Below are 22,820 nucleotides of genomic sequence, written 5' to 3' on the forward strand. Positions count from 1 at the left end.
GATGTTTTTCAGCGGCAGGGACCGGGAGACTAGTCAGGAAAGATGACCGGAGAAAAGTACAGAGATCCTTGATGAAAACCTGCTCCAGAGCACTTAGGACCTCAGACTGGGGCAAACGTTAACCTTCCAACAGGATAACAACCCTAAGCACACACCCAAGACAACTCAGGAGTGGCTTAGGGGCAAGTCTCTAAATGTCCTTTAGTGGCCCAGCCAGAGTCCGGACTTGAACCCGATCGGACATCTCTGGAGAGACCTGAAAATAGCTGTGCAGCGACACTTCCCATCCAACCTGACAGAGCTTGAGAGGATGGGAGAAACTCCCCAAATACAGGTGTGCCAAGACTCTAGACTGTAATCGATGCCAAAGGTGCTTCAACAAAGTAGCGTTAAGGGGCTGAAAACGTATTTAAATGTCATATTTCATTCTTTTTTTGTTGTTGTTGCTTTGTCATTATGGGCTATTGTGTTTAGATTGACGTGTGTAGATTAAAAAATGTTTTAATACATTTTAGAATAAGGCTGTAACGTAACAAAATGTGGAAAAAGTCAAGGGGTCTGAATACTTTCCTAATGCACTATACATTATTACTTATACATATGCCAATAAAGATCTTAGACCATTGCTCCATACAGAATATTTCCAGATCCTTGATATTCTTCGTCTGCTCTTCTGGACTACCCTCTTCAATTCAAACCGCAGGTTTTCAAATGGGGTTCAAGTCTGGAGACTGAGATGGCCATTACAAAATTTTGATTTTTATCAATTAACCATTTCTTTGTGGATTTTGATTAGTGCTTGTGGTTATTGTCTTGCTGGAAGATCCACTTGCGGTCAAGTGTCAGCCTCCTGGCAGAGGCAACCAGGTTTTTGGCTAAAATGTCATGGTACTTGGTAAAGTTCATGATGCCGTTGACCTTAACAAGGGCCCCAGGACCAGTGGAAATAAAATCGGCCCATAGCATCAAAAATCCACCACCATATTTTACCATACGTATGAAGGACTTTTCTTTAAATGCTTCTGTTGTTCAACGCCAAACCCACCACTGCAGTACGTAGGCCAAAGACCTCTATTTTCATTTCATTTGACCATAGCACTGGTTCCAATCCAAGTGCCAATGCTGTTTATCAAACTCCAGGCAGTGTGTCACAGATATTGAATATGAAGCATAGTTAAGTGTTTCCTGTGTGATCAAATCTCTTAATTAGTGTGTGTGCTACTCCGTTCTCCAGACTCCCTACAAGTGAATCCTAGGTCTGACTGGGTTTAGGATCCAATGAATTTCTACGAAGGTTATTAGCTTGGCAAATGCAGTCAGCAATTCCTGCCTTTCTGACATCATCCCACCCCCCCCTGATTCCCTGTGGTCCTAATCACACTCACAATCACTGCTACTGGAAAAGACAAAGACAAAGACAAACTCATTACCAAGTGACAAACTGGGCTCAAACCCAGTCTGTCCTCAGCTGAACCCGAAACAAGCCTGCAAATGGAGAGAAGAGTTTATGAAATTACTTTTATTTAAAATCTTAACAATATCACTCTGGATGGAAACATTAGTGAAATGGCCCAATTCACCTACCAAAACGAATTTGCCATTTTGTCACCACATCAACTCCCCATTAATGTAATTGAATGTCCAATGGCTTGGTTGGCTGATGTTCAGTTTGAGGAGTTGAAGCCAACTTCTGCAATTATTCAAACCCTAATGACATTTCTGGCTTTTCATTGTGCTACCGGGTAGTGAGTCACTGTCAAAGTGATCCCTCTTGTGGGCTCGATAAGCAGTGGCATTGCCAGTTTGTAGTGACAATTAATCCCTGTATTTATCATGTAAATGGTTGTATTTTGTCATTTAAAATGCCATCGAACTAAGACCACACTCAGTCATAGTGTGTTTTACATTGTTGTCATTCTAATCTTGTCAGGGCCACAACCCACAAGAGGTCTCTTCACAGTCCGCAAGTCCAGAACAGACTATCGGAGGCACACAGGACTACATAGAACCATGACTACATGGAACTCTATTCCACATCAAGTAACTGATGCAAGCAGTAAAATTAGATTTAAAAAACAGATTAAAAAACACCTTATGAAACAGTGGGGACAGTGAAGCAACACAAACCTAGGCACAGACACATGCATACACACACACACGATAACATACGCACTATACACACACGTACACATGGATTTTGTACTGTAGATATGTGGTAGTGGTGGAGTAGAGGCCTGAGGGCACACAGTGTGTTGTGAAATCTGTGAATGTATTGTAATGTATTTAAAATTGTATGAACTGCCTTTCTTTTTGCTGGACCCCAGGAAGAGTAGCTGCCTTGGTAGCAGCCTGTCAATTGAGTTTGACTTTGGTTTGGCTTCTCATTCTTAAGCCCTAGTCTGGTCTGTATTCGCGTTGTCCAACTCCTCGGACTATTGTTGTCATGGCAATGCATGACAGTGGACAAACACAGCAGAGAACTAGGCTAAAGCACTTAACAGAGATGGACCACCAGGCTGTGAGTAAGTGGCCATTTTCCTGTCCAGAACATGTGTGGTGCCAAACATTGTTCTCAAAATAATGTCTCGTTCGATGTAACGTCCCTCGTTCTGACACATGGTTTCTACGAAATCAAGGGTTCAAGACTGAGAGGTGGAGAAGCAAAGCAAAGGGATATCCTTGGACTGGGAACCAGGTTGTGTTATGGCTGTTATACATAATTGTCAATATTAAGCAAAGCAAAAGACAATTCTGACCCCATTTAAGGCACAACAGTCTATGGTCTCACTAAACTGCAATGTAGATAATGTCATTATATCAATACAATGAAAAGCTCGTAGAAATAAAATTAGAACATATTAGGGTTCGCTGGAGATTCACTGTTGAGGCTATTTGCTTCACTCTGAGCTAAAAGGAATACGTGAGTGAAGATATTGTTTTATACGTACGTATATCAAGTCTGTGTGTCTCCTTCAGGTGAGGGCGAGTCGTGATGCTGAGGTGGCGAAGAGGTGTCTGTCGGCCATAGAGGAGTGTGCTCGTACCAAGGAGGGGAACTTGCTGGGGCTGGCTGTGGAGGCTGCTAGAGCCAGGTGAGAAACTACCCTCGCTAGTCCTATGGTCAGCAACCCTGGGCTCATTGTCACTTTTGAAGGAAACTTGACTTGCTGTTGAGAGTTAGAATAGTAGAATACACAAGGTGCGGTTTCGAAATTTGGTTGTGCATCAGCAGTTTTCCTTTTGTTATGTCAGTCAATGACAGTCACTCAATTGTCACTCTAAATGTTTTTAGATTGGTAAATTAGTTGAGTCAGCTATCTGACCTGCAAGGGGCCCCCATTGACTTTGTTAGCCACGCTCACTCAGATATCATTGCAAAATGTGTAGAATTTCACAAAATAAGCTTTTAAACTGCTAAAATGCCTCTTCACCCAATGGCAAAATGAGTAGAATTGCATGAACCAAAAACCAAACAAATCTTGCTTAGGCCCCATGACTGTGATACTTGTATGTGGTTGTTTTTCCTCCTAAATTTAGTCTAGTTGAATGTAAGTCACTCTGGTTAGGAGCGTCTGCTAAGTTGACTGAAATGTCAATATAAATAATACCAAAATGTTATTACCCTTGAAGGAAATTTGGTTTGCTCATACATGAAATGCTATTGATTGGCTATTCGTTATACACAAAATGGGAACATGTCACCCAACAATAATACAAGCAATTCCTCCAACTAGCTGAGTAAAATTTAAATGAATCTACACAAGTAACAAAGGTCTTGTGAATGACCACATATCCCTCCCTACAAATACACTCTGTTGCATAACGTGTCTTTATTTATTTATAGGAAACAATACACATTAATCAACATCAATATTACAATAATGCAACATCCATGTAAATGTGCCGGGGTTAGCCAAAAGATAATTTTCACCAGTAGTCCCTGGGCAGCCACTATACAAATACTCACTAAAACAATACAAAATACAAATGCATTACATCCAGTAATATATCATTCTAACAACAACAACACTACCATCAACTGTCGTCTTACATATGAGGAACCACAGATAACTCATGTGTACAGGTTTGGATAGATTTGAGCCATGTTTTCAAATTCAATGTAAAAGTACAATAATCAGTGCAGCTTCTCAAGTCCATGTGCATTGCATTACAGTATATTATATCTCTAACAGAGAAGGCCGATTGACCGAATTTACTGTGTCGAAAAGGGACAACGCATTCCCCTCTAGTTACCACCCTCATGGAGTCTGTTTCTGACCGTTTGAGCAGACACATGCACATTTGTGGCCTGCTGGAGGTCATTTTGCAGGGCTCTGGCAGTGCTCCTCCTTGCACAAAGGCGGAGGTAGCGGTCCTGCTGCTGGGGTGTTGCCCTCCTACGGCCTCCTCCACGTCTCCTGATGTACTGGCCTGTCTCCTGGTAGCGCCTCCATGCTCTGGACACTACGCTGACAGACACAGCAAACCTTCTTGCCACAGCTCGCATTGATGTGCCATCCTGGATGAGCTGCACTACCTGAGCCACTTGTGTGGGTTGTAGACTCCGTCTCATGCTACCACTAGAGTGAACGCACCGCCAGCATTCAAAAGTGACCAAAACATCAGCCAGGAAGCATAGGAACTGAGAAGTGGTCTGTGGTCACCACCTGCAGAACCACTCCTTTATTGGGGGTGTCTTGCTAATTGCCTATAATTTCCACCTTTTGTCTATTCCATTTGCACAACAGCATGTGAAATGTATTGTCAATCAGTGTTGCTTCCTAAGTGGACAGTTTGATTTCACAGAAGTGTGATTGACTTGGAGTTAAATTGTGTTGTTTAAGTGTTCCCTTTATTTTTTTGAGCAGTGTATATTTCACCTTTATTTAACCAGGTAGGCTAGTTGAGAACAAGTTCTCATTTACATCTGCGACCTGGCCAAGATAAAGCAAAGCAGTGCGACAGAAACAACAACACAGAGTTACACATGGAATAAACAAGTGTACAGTCAATAACACAATAGAAAAAAGAAAAGTCTATATACAGTGTGTGCAAATGGCGTGAGGAGGTAAGGCAATAAATAGGCCATAGTAGCAAGAAATTACAATTTAACAAATTAACACTGGAGTGATAGATGTGCAGATGATGATGTGCAAGTAGAAATACTGGTGTGCAAAAGAGCAGAAAAGTAAATTAATAACAATATGGGGATGAGGTAGGTAGATTGGATGGGCTATTTACAGATGGGCTATGTACAGCTGCAGCGATCGGTTAGCTGCTCGGATAGCTGATGTTTAAAGTTAGTGATGGAAATGTAAGTCTCCAGCTTCAGCGATTTTTGCAATTCGTTCCAGTCATTGGCAGCAGAGAACTGGAAGGAAAGGCGGTCAAAGGAGGTGTTGGCTTTGGGGATGACCAGTGAGATATACCTGCTGGAGCGCATGCTACGGGTGGGTGTTGTTATCGTGACCAGTGAGCTGAGATAAGGTGGAGCTTTACCTAGCAAAGACTTGGACTTGGAGCCAGTGGGTCTGGCGACGAATATGTAGCGAGGGCCAGCCGACTAGAGCATACAGGTTGCAGTGGTGGGAGGTATATGGGGCTTTGGTGACAAAACGGATGGCACTGTGATAGACTGCATGCAGTTTGCTGAGTAGAGTGTTTGAGGCTATTTTGTAAATGATATCTCCAAAGTCGAGGATCGGTAGAATAGTCAGTTTTACAAGGGTATGTTTGGCGGCGTGAGTGAAGGAGGCTTTGTTACGAAATAGATAGCCGATTCTAGATTTAATTTTGGATTGGAGATGTTTAATATGAGTCTGGAAGGAGAGTTTACAGTCTAGTCAGACACCTAGGTATTTGTAGTTGTCCACATATTCCTATTCAGAACTGTCCAGAGTAGTGATGCTAGTCGGGTGGGCGGGTGCGGGCAGCGAAAGGTTGAAAAGCATGCATTTAGTTTTACTAGCGTTTAAGAGCAGTTGGAGGCCACGGAAGGAGTGTTGTATGGCATTGAAGCTCGTTTGGAGGTTTGTTAACACAGTGTCCAAAGAAGGGCCAGATGTATACAGAATGGTGTCGTCTGCGTAGAGGTGGATCAGAGAATCACCCACAGCAAGAGCGACATCGTTGATATATACAGAGAAAAGAGTCTGAGAATTGAACCCTGTAGAGACCGCCAGATGTCCGGACAACATGCCCTCCGATTTGACACACTGAACTCTGTCTGAGAAGTAGTTGGTGAACCAGGCGAGGCAGTCATTTGAGCAACCAAGGCTGTTGAGTCTGCCGATAAGAATGCAGTGATTGACAGAGTTGAATGCCTTGGCCAGGTCGATGAAGACGGCTGCACAGTACAATCTTTTATCGATGGCGGTTATGATATCGTTTAGTACCTTGAACGTGGCTGAGGTGCACCCATGACCAGCTTGGAAACTGGATTGCACAGAGGAGAAGGTACGGTGGGATTCGAAATGGTCAGTGATCTGTTTATTAACTTGGCTTTCGAAGACTTTAGAAAGGCAGGGCAGGATGGATATAGGTCTATAACAGTTTCGGTCTAGAGTGTCACCCCCTTTGAAGAGGGGGATGACCGCGGCAGCTTTCCAATCTTTAGGGATCTCGGACGATACGAAAAAGAGGTTGAACAGACTGGTAATAGGGGTTGCAACAATGGCGGCGGATAATTTTAGAAAGAGAGGGTCCAGATTGTCTGGTCCAGATTGTCTAGCCCAGCTGATTTGTACGGGTCCAGGTTTTTCAGCTCTTTCAGAACAGCTGGGGAGGCTTGTGCTGAAGCTGGGGAGGCTTGTGCAAGTAGCTGCGAGGGGTGCGGAGCTGTTGGCCGGGGTTGGGGTAGCCAGGAGGAAAGCATGGCCAGCGGTAGAGAAATGCTTATTGAAATTCTCGATTATCGTGGATTTATCGGTGGTGACAGTGTTACCTAGCCTCAGTGCAGTGGTTTGGGAAACACTGACATAAACAATCACCTAATAAATACGTAACAGCATTTTTCTTTGAACCCAGGACTCCCTGGCGATCAGTGCAATGCAGTTGTTACGCAATAGACAATCCTGATTTAAATAAATAAAGTAAGCTGAACTGGCAGGGAGTATTGAAGGAGAGCGTTGTGAAACCCTGCTGGTATATTTTATTAAAATAGAAGTGTTGAGACATGTTGTTGTGCATTCCCCAGATGTTCTGTAGGGGAGATCACGGATGCCATGAAGGCTGTGTTTGGGGAACATAAAGCCAGCACCAGGATGGTGAGCGGAGCCTACCGCAGCGAGTTCGGAGAGCATGAGGAGATCTCCACAACGCACAACCGGTAAGAGCAGAAAGAAAATAGTACTTGATTCTCTGTTGTACTTAATCTGTTAGAATGTAGAATATCTTCTCTGCTCTGTTTTCAACCCCCTGAGACAGCACACTATGGTTTGTAGCAATATTGAATAACACAAAACATATTGAAATATGATTGGGCAATATCAGCTTTTGTCCTATCAAAATTCTGCACTTATGGCAGAAGATGTTTTCGCCTCCTAGTGGCCAATAATAATTTTTAAAAAGGGAGAAAAAAACCCACTGCTAGCGATCACTCGCATGTTACGGGAGGGATGAGAGGAATCGGAACATTGACACAAGATAGTGGAGCCAAATATTTTCTAGTAGACTATTCTACTCTATTGGAGATGTGACACGAAAGAGATGTGTAGCCTAAGCCTATCTGTGTGTCTGTGTTTGCCGAAGTGCGAGTGACACAAAGTCAACATCGGGTAATGGTTTGTTAATCATCATGGGCTGCAGAGCAAGCAACTCTGCTGTCCTTAGAACTGGATAATTATATACTGATTTGCATTTTTGCCTCATCCTCCTCTTATTAGGCCAGGGCTTACTATGCGTTGTAGGTAGGTTGCACATTGTTCGAATAATATGGAAATAGGCCTGTAAGCCGACTATTGGCTATGCATCCTTTCTTTCATAAGCTTTGCTCAGCTGTAGCCTAAGTTTTTTTTACTTCTCATTTGATTTTTCCATCTTGGCATTGTTTGCTGAATTTCACTTTTTGTGGCCTGAAATATTTGACATTCAAAATAAAGCTGTGTCAAGTCATGTTCATATCAAATTGAGAGAAAATCTAAAATGTAGCTTTTAAAATAATAAATGTCCGCTATAACAATCTACCTCGACTTTTGGCCCTTGCAAAACAAAAACATTTTCTGATCTAACATTTTGTGCTGCTTTGGTGAAACTCTGTCTACATAGTTATCTTGCATTCTGTAAATACATCATATTTATTGAAATAACTATATCCATATTTGTTATAGCCTGACTCGGAATGTCATCCATGCACTGCCCTGCTTTGCGCTGCCTGTCTCGGCTCTTTACTGCGGGGCGGCGGTCAAGTTGAAATAGGTTAGGTATCGTTTGTCCCATCATGAGGTCGTCACCATCGACGATAGCTGTCAATCATACTCGATAGTATCATCAGTAATATCACACACACACACACACACACACACACAAGGGCAGAATGGCTTTGACACCAGCAACCTTCCACTTGCTCATCCCACTGTGTGCCTGTCCTGGGATTTGAACCAGTCACTCTACTTGTCTGCCTTTTCCTTCCCAGTAAGCTGACTGCCACCTCTTGACTCGATCTGATCGATCTGCAGAACAGTTCAGCTACAGCAGGATTCCTATGAGTCTATACTAAGCTTTTCCTCTCATAGAGCCTAAATCAGGTTTGTTGTCAAGGGACGCAGCATTCAGTCTGGCTTAACCAGGCTAGATGGTTGTTCCCTTGGGAAGCCAAAGTGATTGGCATGCTTCTACTCTTCAGCAATGCATGGAGAAGATGTTTGAAGGCCCTTGTTGAACCTCCTATGTGATTGTTTGTGCTCAGGGTTTTCAACTTTCTCCCCCATCAAGTCACTATTGCTGTTGTTGTGTCTGGAATTACAATACATTTAATTTGTCTAGAGCCTTTCAAGACCTAAACTTGAATAATATTACACATTTCTGAACAGGGTTGTGGAGTTTAAGAAGAAAATCGAAGCTCTTTTCTGGCAAATACACCAATGCAATAATTTGCATTTATATAGTGCATTATTCAAAGCAAAGGTAACTGACCTCATCAACCACCCATTTGTACAGTAGCATCCACCCATCTGAGCCCTTTTATGCTAGACTGGCCCACCTCACATATAGGTTGTGTTCATTAGAGCACACCATACCAAAGCATTTTGCAACGGAAAACAAAAATATGTTTATTTTTGGACAAGTTACGGTAGTCCTTCCTTGTTTCAGTTCGTTTTCTTCTGTTTGGTGTCTAATGAATACTACCCAGCCATCACTACAGTCCCTAATATGACCTCTCCTTCCCTGTCCTCTATTGAGTGTCCAAGGTGGTTGTGTACAATGAAACACTTAATTATTAATAACTATTGATATGACTTATTAATCTTCTCCCAGGGTGGTGGAATTTAAGAAGCATGAGGGCAGGAACCCTCGTCTGCTGGTGGCCAAGATGGGCCAGGACGGCCATGACAGGGGGGCAAAGGTCATCGCTACGGGATTCGCTGACCTGGGATTTGACGTTGACATTGGACCACTCTTCCAGGTAAGCTTAGTTGGCTAGCTACTGGACTTGAAGAGAAACGAAAATAGTATTTATTTCCCAAGTGTTCACAGTAAAGAATAACTTCACGACAGGGAGAGAAGATCAAGTGAGGCAGGGATTCCAAAAAACGCAGATAAACAACCGAGGTGATTTCTCTTCGAGCAGTTAGCAGCGAATAGAGATCTCTGCGAACTTTTGTGAAATTGCCTATAAATCTATTTCTGTGCTTAGGTCGGTAATTTGCGTTGGGTTCAATCCCTGCCTCAATGTTGTTTTAGTCACACCTCAACTAATTCTTAAAGGTCACGGCAGTCATTCACATAAGCTGTGCCAGGCATAGTACAATGACCACCGCACTATGGAACTGGAACTGATAACAATGGGACTCTAATACAGCAATGTTAATGCTGCATGCAGACATACCAAATCATATTCGTACTTGGAAAAAGCCCTTACTATAAATCTGCAGGTGGGTCATATCTTGGTCAATCGTCCTTTTAAGCGATTAAAGCTGGAATTTGTTTGTGTCTGTGAGTGTGAGTCCACCTGGTCTACTCTAGACCTATGGAAAGCCTATGGAACATTCCCTACATGGGCATGGCAAACATCAAAGCTGCATACCGGGGCCAGTTCACTACGTTTCACCACTCTCCCCTCGTCATTCTCCTAGCGAGGATAGTTAGAGAGACACTCCAGTCTTGTTAAAACGTCCCAGCCCATCCCTGAATCTGAAACAACATGAAATTCACTACTTTCATTCATCTACTTGCCCTGCCCTCATATTTAGTCTCACATTGAAGTGTTTTACCATTTTATTTTCAGGACAACAATTGCCAAGTAGCTATATTCATGAGTTTTATTGACATGTCAATAAAGAAATAAGGTCTGCCAAGCCAAAACCTGATTTCAATGTTTTTTTTATCTAAGAATGCTTTGCTCAGTGGGAAATGACTATCCAACTAGTCAGTGACAACTGTGTGGAGTTTGACAGCAGTTATGTGAGCTGCAAACGTTGTTTGCTTAGCTAGCTACATGCCAAATGGATAGGCTACCCTCACGTATCTGAAATGACACGATCAATTGAAGTTTACTGATCATGAAAAGCCTGCAGTGACTTGCTGCATAACTCTGATGATAGAGCATGTAGAATAATCTGAAATGTGTAGTTCTGACTATGCTCTTTAAGAGGTGATGAGATGATAAAAACGGCACATAGTTGTCTGTGGTTTAGTGGAGCTGGGGGTCTCCTTGCCCTCCAGCGGCCAAATCGAAACACTGCACCGTATTTTGACATTGTATTGATTAAAAGCCTATAGAACACACACTTTCCATGACATAGACTGACCAGGTGGATCCAGGTGAAAGCTATGATCCCTTATTAATGTCACTTGTTAAGGAGAGGAGAGGTTAAAGAAAGATTTTTAAACCTTGAGACAATTGAGACATGGCTTGTGTATGTGTGCAATTCAGAGGGTGAATGGGTAAGACGAAATATTTACGTGCCGTTGAACGGGGTATGGTAGTAGAAGCCAGGCGCACCGGTTGCAGCTCGAGCTGCAACGCTGATGGGTTTTTCACGCTCAACAGTTTCCCGGGTTTAGGGAACATTCAGTCTCGCATACAGTCAGGTTCATAATTATTGGCACCCTTGATAAAGATGAGCCAAAAAGACTACAAAATAAATAATACAAATACTGAGCTATATTGTATGCTCAAAAACATTGGGGAATTTTATACCAATACAATTGCTCAGATAGAGATTTTGTTGAACAAGTAATACATACAATACATCACCCCTGTTTTAAATACTGTTGCACCCTCCCCTTGCGGGGATAATGACACTGAGCCTTTTTCTAAAAATGTTTTAGGAAATTGGAGAACTCGTTGGGAGGGATCTTCAAACCATTCCTCCATACAGAATCTTTCTAGATCCTTGATAACCTTTGTCTGCTTTTATGGACTGCCCTCTTTAATTCAAACCACAGGTTTTCAATGGGGTGCAAGTCCAAAGACTGAGATGGCCCTTGCAAAATGTTGCTTTGTGGTCAATTAACCGATATAGGCTGTGCTCCTTCAGGGCAGCTCATTGCTCAAGCAAAGCGTTAATATATAACATTACCTACAAGCAGTGAGCGCAGTAAGCTATACCAGTCCCCCAAAACAGCAGAACCATACGACAGATGTGTAGCTACGGCAGAAAGCGCTGTTTAGATATGATTAAATAGACCAGCTAAAGTCATTCTACCAGTGCAAGACTGTATGTGTGAATATTAACCATAGTATACAGTCTTGTAGCATGAGCTGTGCAACGTATGCTTTATATTTCTCGTATGACCCACCGCCGGGTACCCTCGCTTGAGGCAAGATGAGCTGTCATCTTGGTATATGAGAATATTCTACTTATCCAACTAGTAACTGTAAGCGGTACGAACCCAGCCGCCCTGGAGACGCACCGCTGGGTGCTTTCGCTGAAACTAAATGGGTGATCATCTGGTGGGTCTACATGATCTCCTTATTTAACAAGCAACCCTAAGCAATATGAGTCAGCCAACCACCTGTAGCTATATGCAATGTACTTATATCAAGTAGCCAGCAAAGACGGCAACCTGTAGGCTATTCACCACAGCTGACGCCATCTTAGCAAACTTAATGAGGCATGGTACTGGCAGGTAAATTCATCGCCGTTAGGAGCTCTCAATAGACCAGTGAAGGAATTCTACCATTACGGGATTGTCTACTAGGCCTATGTGTGAATACTAACTATGACTAGCATGAGCTAATGCAGCAGTATATCTATTTCTAACACGATGCACCGCCGGGTACACTCTGAGGCAAGATGAGCTGTCATCTTGGTACATGGGGAAATATTCTACCTATCTAATTAGGCAACCGTAAATCGTATGAACCCGCTGGCCATTACCTAGCCAACCGCCTACAATAGATGCACCACCGGGGACTTCGCTGAAGCAGGGATGAGTTGTAATCTTGGTATATGAGGATATTCTACCTATGCAACGTAGCAACTGGACTACAGGACTGACCCGAATTATGATCATACTGCAATACTGCCATATGGCAATACTGCAGGAACTCATGTAGGCTCCACGATCCATGATCTTGAGGGTGAAGTTGGGAACGATTGAGAAGCAGTAGCAGCGGAATTGGGTCGCTCGTAACTAGCTCGCAGCACTGACGAAGGAATCAGAGCCGTGATGAATTCCAGTATCTTGTCATTGGTTGCCAGCATCAATGTTGAACAAAGGTTTGCCATGTGCTGCTCAGCATGCAGGTAGCATAACATGAACGAGAGGACAAAGCAGTATTTGTTCTGGTGAAGATGACTGATGTTCCATGCTAATTCTTTCATCTTGGAGTGTATGAGAGTACAGATAGCATGTGAGTGTCCATAATGCAAACAGAACATAAGAGATCATGCAAGATTAAAGGGAAGGAACATTGAGCTTATTCAGACTGAAGAACCCCTAAAGCCATCATACGGACCACCTCTGGAAAGCGTAATGTAACCTCAACACTGTTGCCTTAACGTGAACTCAAACTTGTGCTACTGAGTGAGGAGAGATACTCTTTGATATGCATGCTGGTTGCTTCTCCGTAGTCCATGAAAAGAAGGCGGACAGATGGATTCCTGAGCAGACTGCACGCCAAAGGGTCCTGACACCCGATATGAATTGAATCCCTGCTATCGAAACCATGATAAGAAAGGCTGCATTTGCCTGACTGAAATTGGAATAGAAACGGTATACGTGGTTATATAACAGAAGACATTGTACAGAGAGAAGAGCGGACAGTAGACTGCTAAAAAGTGGCACAGCTCAGCCATGACACACCATCACATGGCATAAAACAACATACAGACGGTATTACTAACAAACCCCTCCCAAAACCTCAACTAAACGTTAGTACAGGTGGTTACGTCGCTATCTAAATAGCCTAATGACCTACTAAAACTGCTCAGCAGGAGCGTGCAGTGGGAGTGACATGATAATCTAAAACCTAGGCCTAAAAAAATAGTCTACTTGAGCGGAAGGTTTATGTCTTAACGGTATCTGCCGGTAAGCCATGAGTAAATAATAAATTACCTGATAACGAGAGAAATAGACGCCGTAGGTTAACAGAATAAGCCTTGATATTGGAAATAAACTGTCAAAACAGACGTTCCCATTAGAGGCAATGCCCGCTTGATCGCCAACAGCTTATCGCCATGTGAGTGTTTAGCAAGCCCGCCGCCTGCTAGGTAATGCTAGCATCAACGGGGTTAGGCAACACGGTTGAAACTGTAGCGAGCCTTGATTGGTCATCGCACAGCTATACAGCTTCGGCTTCCCCACTAAGGTCCAGGGTGATAACCCTAACCGTTCTTCCTCAGATTTCAAGTTATGGTTAGGGTTAGGCAGTAGTATTACATGTAAATTGAGGCTGTAGTGCTATTTGAATGCTAATTGTAGTGATCACTTCATTATAGTCATTGTGTATTAGCTCCTATTATTAATCTTCTGCTTGCATGTTGTTATCTTCATGTCTTACATACTACTTCTATCATGTGTTTTAGGCTGCAACTCTTATGCAATGGTGACTGCTAGCACATTCAGGTGTTAGCTGATATTCTTTGCTTCGTTATCTATACACAGTATTGCAGGGACTACTACCTACAGTGGGGAGAACAAGTATTTGATACACTGCCGATTTTGCAGGTTTTCCTACTTACAAAGCATGTAGAGGTCTGTAATTTTTATCATAGGTACACTTCAACTGTGAGAGACGGAATCTAAAACAAAAATCCAGAAAATCACATTGTATGATTTTTAAGTAATTAATTTGCATTTTATTGCATGACATAAGTATTTGATCACCTACCAACCAGTAAGAATTCCGGCTCTCACAGACCTGTTAGTTTTTCTTTAAGAAGCCCTCCTGTTCTCCACTCATTACCTGTATTAACTGCACCTGTTTGAACTCGTTACCTGTATAAAAGACACCTGTCCACACACTCAATCAAACAGACTCCAACCTCTCCACAATGGCCAAGACCAGAGAGCTGTGTAAGGACATCAGGGATAAATTGTAGACCTGTACAAGGCTGGGATGGGCTACAGGACAATAGCCAAGCAGCTTGGTGAGAAGGCAACAACTGTTGGCACAATTATTAGAAAATGGAAGAAGTTCAAGATGACGGTCAATCACCCTCGGTCTGGGGCTCCATGCAAGATCTCACCTCGTGGGGCATCAATGATCATGAGGAATGTGAGGGATCAGCCCAGAACTACACGGAAGGACCTGGTCAATGACCTGAAGAGAGCTGGGACCACAGTCTCAAAGAAAACCATTAGTAACACACTACGCCGTCATGGATTAAAATCCTGCAGCGCACGCAAGGTCCCCCTGCTCAAGCCAGCGCATGTCCAGGCCCGTCTGAAGTTTGCCAATGACCATCTGGATGATCCAGAGGAGGAATGGGAGAAGGTCATGTGGTCTGATGAGACAAAAATAGAGCTTTTTGCTCTAAACTCCACTCGCCGTGTTTGGAGGAATAGAAGGATGAGTACAACCCCAAGAACACCATCCCAACCGTGAAGCATGGAGGTGGAAACATCATTCTTTGGGGATGCTTTTCTGCAAAGGGGACAGGACGACTGCACCGTATTGAGGGGAGGATGGATGGGGCCATGTATCGCGAGATCTTGACCAACAACCTCCTTCCCTCAGTAAGAGCATTGAAGATGGGTCGTGGCTGGGTCTTCCAGCATGACAACGACCCGAAACACACAGCCAGGGCAACTAAGGAGTGGCTCCGTAAGAAGCATCTCAAGGTCCTGGAGTGGCCTAGCCAGTCTCCAGACCTGAACCCAATAGAAAATCTTTGGAGGGAGCTGAAAGTCCGTATTGCCCAGCGACAGCCCCGAAACCTGAAGGATCTGGAGAAGGTCTGTATGGAGGAGTGGGCCAAAATCCCTGCTGCAGTGTGTGCAAACCTGGTCAAGAACTACAGGAAACGTATGATCTCTGTAATTGCAAACTAAGGTTTCTGTACCAAATATTCAGTTCTGCTTTTCTGATGTATCAAATACTTATGTCATGCAATAAAATGCAAATTAATTACTTAAAAATCATACAATGTGATTTTCTGGATTTTTGTTTTAGATTCCTTCTCTCACAGTTGAAGTGTACCTATGATAAAAATTACAGACCTCTACATGCTTTGTAAGTAGGAAAACCTGCAAAATTGTCAGTGTATCAAATACTTGTTCTCCCCACTGTATGTATGACACATGATTAGAAATGGCTAATAATCCGAGCTTAAATTTACTGCTGCAGATAAGTGAAGTAAATGTAACTACGTTGAAATGATACCGTAAAATGTATACTAGTCTGATTCATGCTACAGTATGCACTAATGAGCTAACAGATACTCTGATTTGCTCAGAGCAGAAAAGCAGTAAAATTGTTGAGATAAAGATAAAACATAATATTCGAAATATCTGCTAAATTAGACTAAAATATTAGCACTAAATAATCTGGTGGGTGATAACCTTCAATCTGGATAATAACACAAAACAAATCCTAAGACTAGAGACATTTATCGACAAATATTACGAAAACAAGCAACACCCAAACATGACGGAGAATAAGACAGGGGAACCGAATCAAAAACGAAAACGTGACTCCTCAACCGACACGGATGATCTAATATTCTCAACACCGGCAATGGTAAAGGTCGAAACCGATCTGTTAAAATCAATAAATGACAAACTGGGTATACTTGAATTAGTTAGTAAAGATATAAAAGAGTTGAAGGCAAGCCTAGAGATGAGTGATGAAAAAGCTGCGGCTTTGGAGAAGGAAACACACGCGCTAAAAGGGACGGTCAATAAGATTGAAACCGAAATGAATGAATTTAAAAAGGAGAACAACGTTCTGAAGGAATGCTTACTGGACATACAAACTAGATCCATGAGAGAGAATTTGGTACTTACAGGTATCCAAGAGAAAGAAGGAGAGGTTCCTGAATCTGTAGTTAGAGAGTTCCTTTTTGCAGCGCTTCAGATACCGCGCGAAGTTATCGATAAGATCCAACTTGAACGTGTACACCGCCTCGGACAGAGAGGGCAGAGGTACGAACGCCCAATCGTTGCCAAATTTGCTTCATTTAAAGATAAAATAATGGTTAAAAGCCTGGGTAAAAGACTTGCTGGGACCAAAATTGGCATGAATGATCAGTTTCCGAAAGAAATTGCAGAACGGCGCAAAGTTCTGTATCCAATTTTCAAAGAAAATAGATTAAAAGCGAAACGAGTAGCACTCGTCGTTGATAAACTATATATTGATAACCAGTTGTTCAGAGACACAAAGATTACTCCATGGTTATTTTAAAAATTACAAAGTTCTCATAGATGAGGAAAATAAACACAATTCAAGCCCGGTTACTGATTGTAACAATACAATACAAAATATAGCTTTTCTATAAATCTTCACATATAACTAATTGAACACAAGCACTATTTCTATATAGTGAAGATAAAAACTAAGTAAACAGAAGGCACAGTATGTGTGGATGGTGTGGTGTGTGTTTATTTTTATTTGTTATGTTTGAAAAGTTGAGTGAGTGAGTAATGAAATAGTTGCATATCCCAGAGCCAGTGTATTGCTGTGGGCCGGGTATGAGAGGGCTTTCAATGTTGTTCAGATGATGGATATACTTTTATAATGAATTACACGTCTTATTTATTTATTGTCCTATCATGGGGAACTACATTTTTAAAATAAATTATATCTAATTATTTATTATCCTATTTTAATGGTACGGTCCATGGCCCTATACCCTAGACATGAATAGCCCAGATACTAAGGAGAAGTCCCTAACTGTTTTATGTGCATGCTGTATGCGGTCTGTATGCAGCCAAAATGAGGTCAGGGACCAAGAGCAGCACTGCCCCCTCAAGATTCTGAGCCTGCTTGGCAGGGTTGGTCCTGCAAAGCCAAAGCCCCCTAAAGGGAGAGCATAATAAACAAGGAAATTCTCAAAGCTGCTAATGAGAACCTTGATGACCTTGTACCTAGCCGGTGGGGATTCCGGTGGGGTGCCCCCACCCAGGCAGTGGCAGTGCTGGCAACACTAGCTGCAGTAACCCATGGGGAGGGGGTCACACTCGGACATTCAGAGAGGGGGTATATTATTGTGGCCCTGGTGGCACGAAACCAATCGGACTGCATGGAGAGTCTTGGGAACATGGTCAAAATGGATGACCGTATTGTGGGTGTTTCAGGAAGAAGGTGTACATTTGACCTCCATCATCTAGGATGTGACAATGGTAAATAAATCTCTACATTTATGCTCATTTTTTGCGCGGTCTTGCAGGCCTTCTCATGCAGCTGCAACTGCAAGTACATTTGTAAATCATGACCCATCTTGAGTTGGGCTCTGGGATGGTGCAATTGTTGAGAGGGTGAGCTTATGGTTGTGTGGGGGTAAGGGCTGAATGTGTGTGGGTGTATGTGTGTATCCCACAACTGTTGCGAAGGAAGAAGTAAAAGATGTTAGGGACTATAGAGGATGATTCACAGCAATATGTAATAAAAATCGAGGTGAGGGCGATGGAAATGCATTTGGCAATGGATCTGCTTCGGTTCGGTGGATGGTGCTGTGTGCACTTTTCGAAGGATGGATCCCAGTCGGTCCGGGGCTGTGCGATGCGGGGGGTCGGGGGTGGTCTGCCGGGCATTGGGATGACAACCCAACTCGAGATGGGGGCTTTTGGCGGGTGGAATAGTGGGGACCAATTGGAGGTTTGCTTAGTGGAGATGCAAATGTCATGGTACAACTATATAGACACTCAATCATTATGTTACTTTTTAATAGGACGTTTACAAACATATATTTTGATAAAAATAATTGAAAGGTGTGTCTCATTATGGTAAGTGGTGAAATAAGTATAGCCAGTTACAATTGTAATGGCTTAGCAGATAATAAGAAAAGACGATCAGTATTTACCTGGCTAAAAGAGAAGGATTATAATATCTACTGTTTACAGGAAACCCATTCAACAGTTTTAGATGAAGTTTTGTGGAAAAAGAACTGGGGGGGCGAAATATATTTCTCCCATGGGCAAAGAAATTCAAAAGGGGTGATGGTTTTAATTAATAATAACTTTGATCCAAATGTGCAACTTGTCCAAACAGATCCTCAAGGTAGATGGATTATTTTAAATATGTTATTGGACAATAAACATATATGGCTTATTAATCTATACGGTCCGAATAATGATGATCCAAGCTTCTTTGACAATATATATAAGAATGTATCAACTCTACAAGCAACACTAGATTCTATTATTATAGTGGGAGATTTTAATACGGTCTTAAATACCTCTATGGACCGGAAAGGAAATCACACTACAAACTATCACCCTCAGGCACTTAAGGAAATCAGGAATGTCATGGATATATTGGAATTAGTGGATATATGGAGACTTAAATACCCTGACCTAGTGAGATATACATGGCGGAGGCTTAATCAAGCTAGTCGCCTTGACTACTTTCTTATATCATTCTCTCTGGCACCAAAAGTTAAAAAGTGTTTGATATATGACAGAATGCGGTCGGACCATCACATAATTGGCATATATATTACTCTTACAGAATTTCCACGTGGGCGAGGATATTGGAAATTTAATCAAAGCCTACTAGATGATAAATTGTTTAGAACTAGGACAGAAGAATTTATAACTGACTTTTTTAGACATAACATAGGTACAGCAGATCCCCATATTGTATGGGACACTTTTAAGTGTGCCTTTAGAGGCCATGCAATTCAGTACTCATCTATAAAACAAAAGCAATTTCGATCAAAAGAGTCCATATTAACAAAGGAAATTGAAGGACTAACAGTACAGTTAGATAACAATAAAAACGGTACCATAGAGGCACAGAATAAGTTAGAGGAAAAACCAAAAGAAATGGAGGAACTTATTCAAGAAAGATCCAGTGTAATATATTACAAAAATAAAGCTAACTGGATGGAATATGGGGAAAAATGCACCAAATTCTTTTTCAATCTTCAATATAGAAATGCTACCAAAAAAAACGTATTAAAACTTGTTACAAATGATGGAGTCACGCATGATTCACCAAATTATATTTTGAAAGAGGAAGTAAAGTACTTTAAGAATATATTTTCGTTTCAGGCTCCTCCATCTCCACTAACTGAAACTAATTGTATGGATTTTTTCCCTAATAATAATGTAAAATTAACATCTGTACAGAAAGACTCATGTGAAGGCCTAATTACAGAGGAGGAACTACTTGATGCAATTGGGGCCTTTAAGGATGGGAAAACTCCAGGACTGGATGGCATACCAGTGGAAGTATACAAAAAAAAAATGTATATACTCAAAGGACCACTATTAGCTTGTTTTAACCACTCCTATATAAATGATAGATTATCAGACACGCAACAAGAAGGTGTGATATCATTATTACTGAAACAGGACCCAAGTGGTATATATAAAGATCCAGTCCATTTAAAAAATTGGAGACCTCTTACACTTCAGTGTTGTGATGCAAAAATCCTAGCAAAATGCTTGGCGCATAGAATAAAAAAAGTTTTGTCAGATATTATTCATCCTAATCAGACAGGTTTTTTACATGGACGATACATTGGAGATAATATAAGGCAAGTACTGGAAACAATAGAACACTATGAAATATCGGGGACACCAGGCCTGGTTTTCATAGCTGATTTTGAAAAGGCTTTTGATAAAGTACGACTGGAGTTTATATATAAATGCCTAGAATATTTCAATTTTGGGGAATCTCTTATAAAATGGGTAAAAATTATGTATAGTAACCCTAGGTGTAAAATAGTAAATAATGGCTACATCTCAGAAAGTTTTAAACTATCTAGAGGAGTAAAACAAGGTTGTCCACTATCGGCATATCTATTTATTATTGCCATCGAAATGTTAGCTGTTAAAATTAGATCAAACATTAATATTAAGGGATTAGAAATCCAGGGCCTAAAAACTAAGGTGTCATTGTACGCTGATGATTCATGTTTTCTTTTAAAACCACAACTAGAATCTCTCCACGGCCTCTTAGAGGATCTAGATACATTTGCTATCCTCTCTGGATTAAAACCAAATTATGATAAATGTACCATATTACGTATTGGAGCACTAAAAAATACACATTTTACATTGCCATGTAGTTTACCAATTAAATGGTCTGACGGTGATGTGGACATACTCGGTATACAAATCCCAAAAGAAAGAAATTCTCACTCCAATAAATTTTTATAGAAAGTTAGCAAAAATAGATAAGATCTTGCTACCATGGAAAGGAAAATACCTGTCTATTTGTGGGAAAATCACCCTGATTAACTCTTTAATCATATCACAGTTTACCTATTTGCTTATGGTTTTGCCTACACCTAGTGACCTGCTTTTTAAATTATATGAACAAAAAATATTCAATTTTATTTGGAACGGCAAGCCAGATAAAATTAAAAGGGCCTATTTATATAACGAATATGAATTCGGAGGGCAGAAATTATTAAATATTAAAGCATTAGACCTCTCACTAAAGGCATCAGTCATACAAAAGTTATACTTAAATCCAAACTGGTTCTCTAGTAGATTGGTACGAATGTCTCATCCTATGTTCAAGAAGGGCCTTTTTCCCTTTATTCAGATTACACCTGCTCACTTTCGGTTGCTTGAAAAGGAAATAATCTCCAAAATATCTTTATTTTTTAAACAAGCCTTAGAAAGTTGGTTGCAATTTCAGTTTAATCCACCTGAAAGGACGGAACAAATAGTACAACAAATCTTGTGGTTAAATTCAAATATAGTAATTGATAAAAAAACTGTATTTATCGAAGAAATGTTTAAAAAAGGTATAATTTTTGTGAATGATATCATAAATAGGACTGGTGGAGTAATGTCACACATGCAGCTAACACAGACATATGGAAATGTCTGCTCTACCCAAAATTACAACCAATTAATTGCAGCATTACCACAAAAATGGAAGAGGCAGGTGGAAGGGGATAAAAGTAAGGAACTTGTATGTCGGCCTTATATTAAAGAACATAAATGGTTAAAGAAAAGTGTGATAAATAAAAACATATACCAATTTCATTTAAGGACCAAAAAACTTACAGCTGTGCCATATAAATTGCAAAATAGTTGGAAAGAGATTTTCGATGTACCCATTCCATGGCACATGGTTTATGAATTGATACGCAAAACAACGCCGGATTCAAAACTTCGAATTTTTCAATTTAAATTATTGTACAAAATTCTTGCAACTAATAGAATGTTATATATATGGGGGATACAATCTTCTCAGCTCTGTAGATTCTGCTGTGAGGAGGCAGAGTCATTAGACCATTTATTTTGGTATTGTCCGCATGTAGCTCGTTTTTGGTCACAGGTCCAGGAATGGTTGAAGAATTGCAACATTTGCGTAGAACTAACGCTACAGATAGCAATACTGGGGGATTTGAAAAGCCATAGTCAATCAATCAATAATATAATAATTATTTTAGCAAAAATGTTTATTTTTAATTTACAATCCGTGGAAGCTATGAGAATAGGAAGATTCAAATCTTTTGTGAAGCATCACAGCACAGCTGAAAAATATATGGCAAATAAAAATCAGAAATGGATGATGTTGGAAGATAGATGGGAAAGGTTGAGTGGAGCTGAAGGGTGGGACTAATAACAAGATAAACAATGTAGGGCATACGGGATCTGTGAAATGTGTATAGGTGCGGAGCTATTGTGAAACAGCACAGTTACAAGTGGAAATCAAACTGGATGGACAACAGAAATAGAGGAAGGACTAAGAACAAACAAGAGAGAACTATTATAAAGTAGACTGTGTCTGTAAATGTGTATAAGATGTATAAATTGAAGGTAAAAACAGAAATGTTTATCAGTTTACTCCAATTGGGGGATCGGTGGTAGGGTTTGCAGGAAATAATAATAAAGGTATACTCTTTAAAAAAAAGTATGTATGTCTATGTAGGTATGTGTATGTATATATGTGTATATGTATGCATACGTGAATGGATATATATATTTACCCCAAAAAATATGGGGGATTGGAAATGATGCAGACAATTACATTGGAAACAACATTCTTTCCGCAATATTAAGCTGATCCACCCCCTAAAAAAAAA

General features: G+C 41.1%; 1 protein-coding gene across 2 annotated transcripts in view; it reads left to right on the top strand.

Moving 5' to 3' along the window:
* The window catches only part of LOC139556619 (methylmalonyl-CoA mutase, mitochondrial-like), a 57,220-nt gene that overhangs the window by 18,331 nt on the left and 16,069 nt on the right, over positions 1-22,820 (top strand). For both annotated transcript variants that reach the window (XM_071370786.1, XM_071370787.1), the window contains exons 9-11: positions 2,977-3,092; positions 7,196-7,327; positions 9,475-9,622. In XM_071370786.1, the coding sequence (XP_071226887.1) occupies positions 2,977-3,092; positions 7,196-7,327; positions 9,475-9,622 (396 nt within the window). The remainder of the gene's footprint in view (positions 1-2,976; positions 3,093-7,195; positions 7,328-9,474; positions 9,623-22,820) is intronic.

Source organism: Salvelinus alpinus, chromosome 27 (assembly GCF_045679555.1).
Source record: "Salvelinus alpinus chromosome 27, SLU_Salpinus.1, whole genome shotgun sequence".
NCBI lineage: Eukaryota > Metazoa > Chordata > Actinopteri > Salmoniformes > Salmonidae > Salvelinus > Salvelinus alpinus.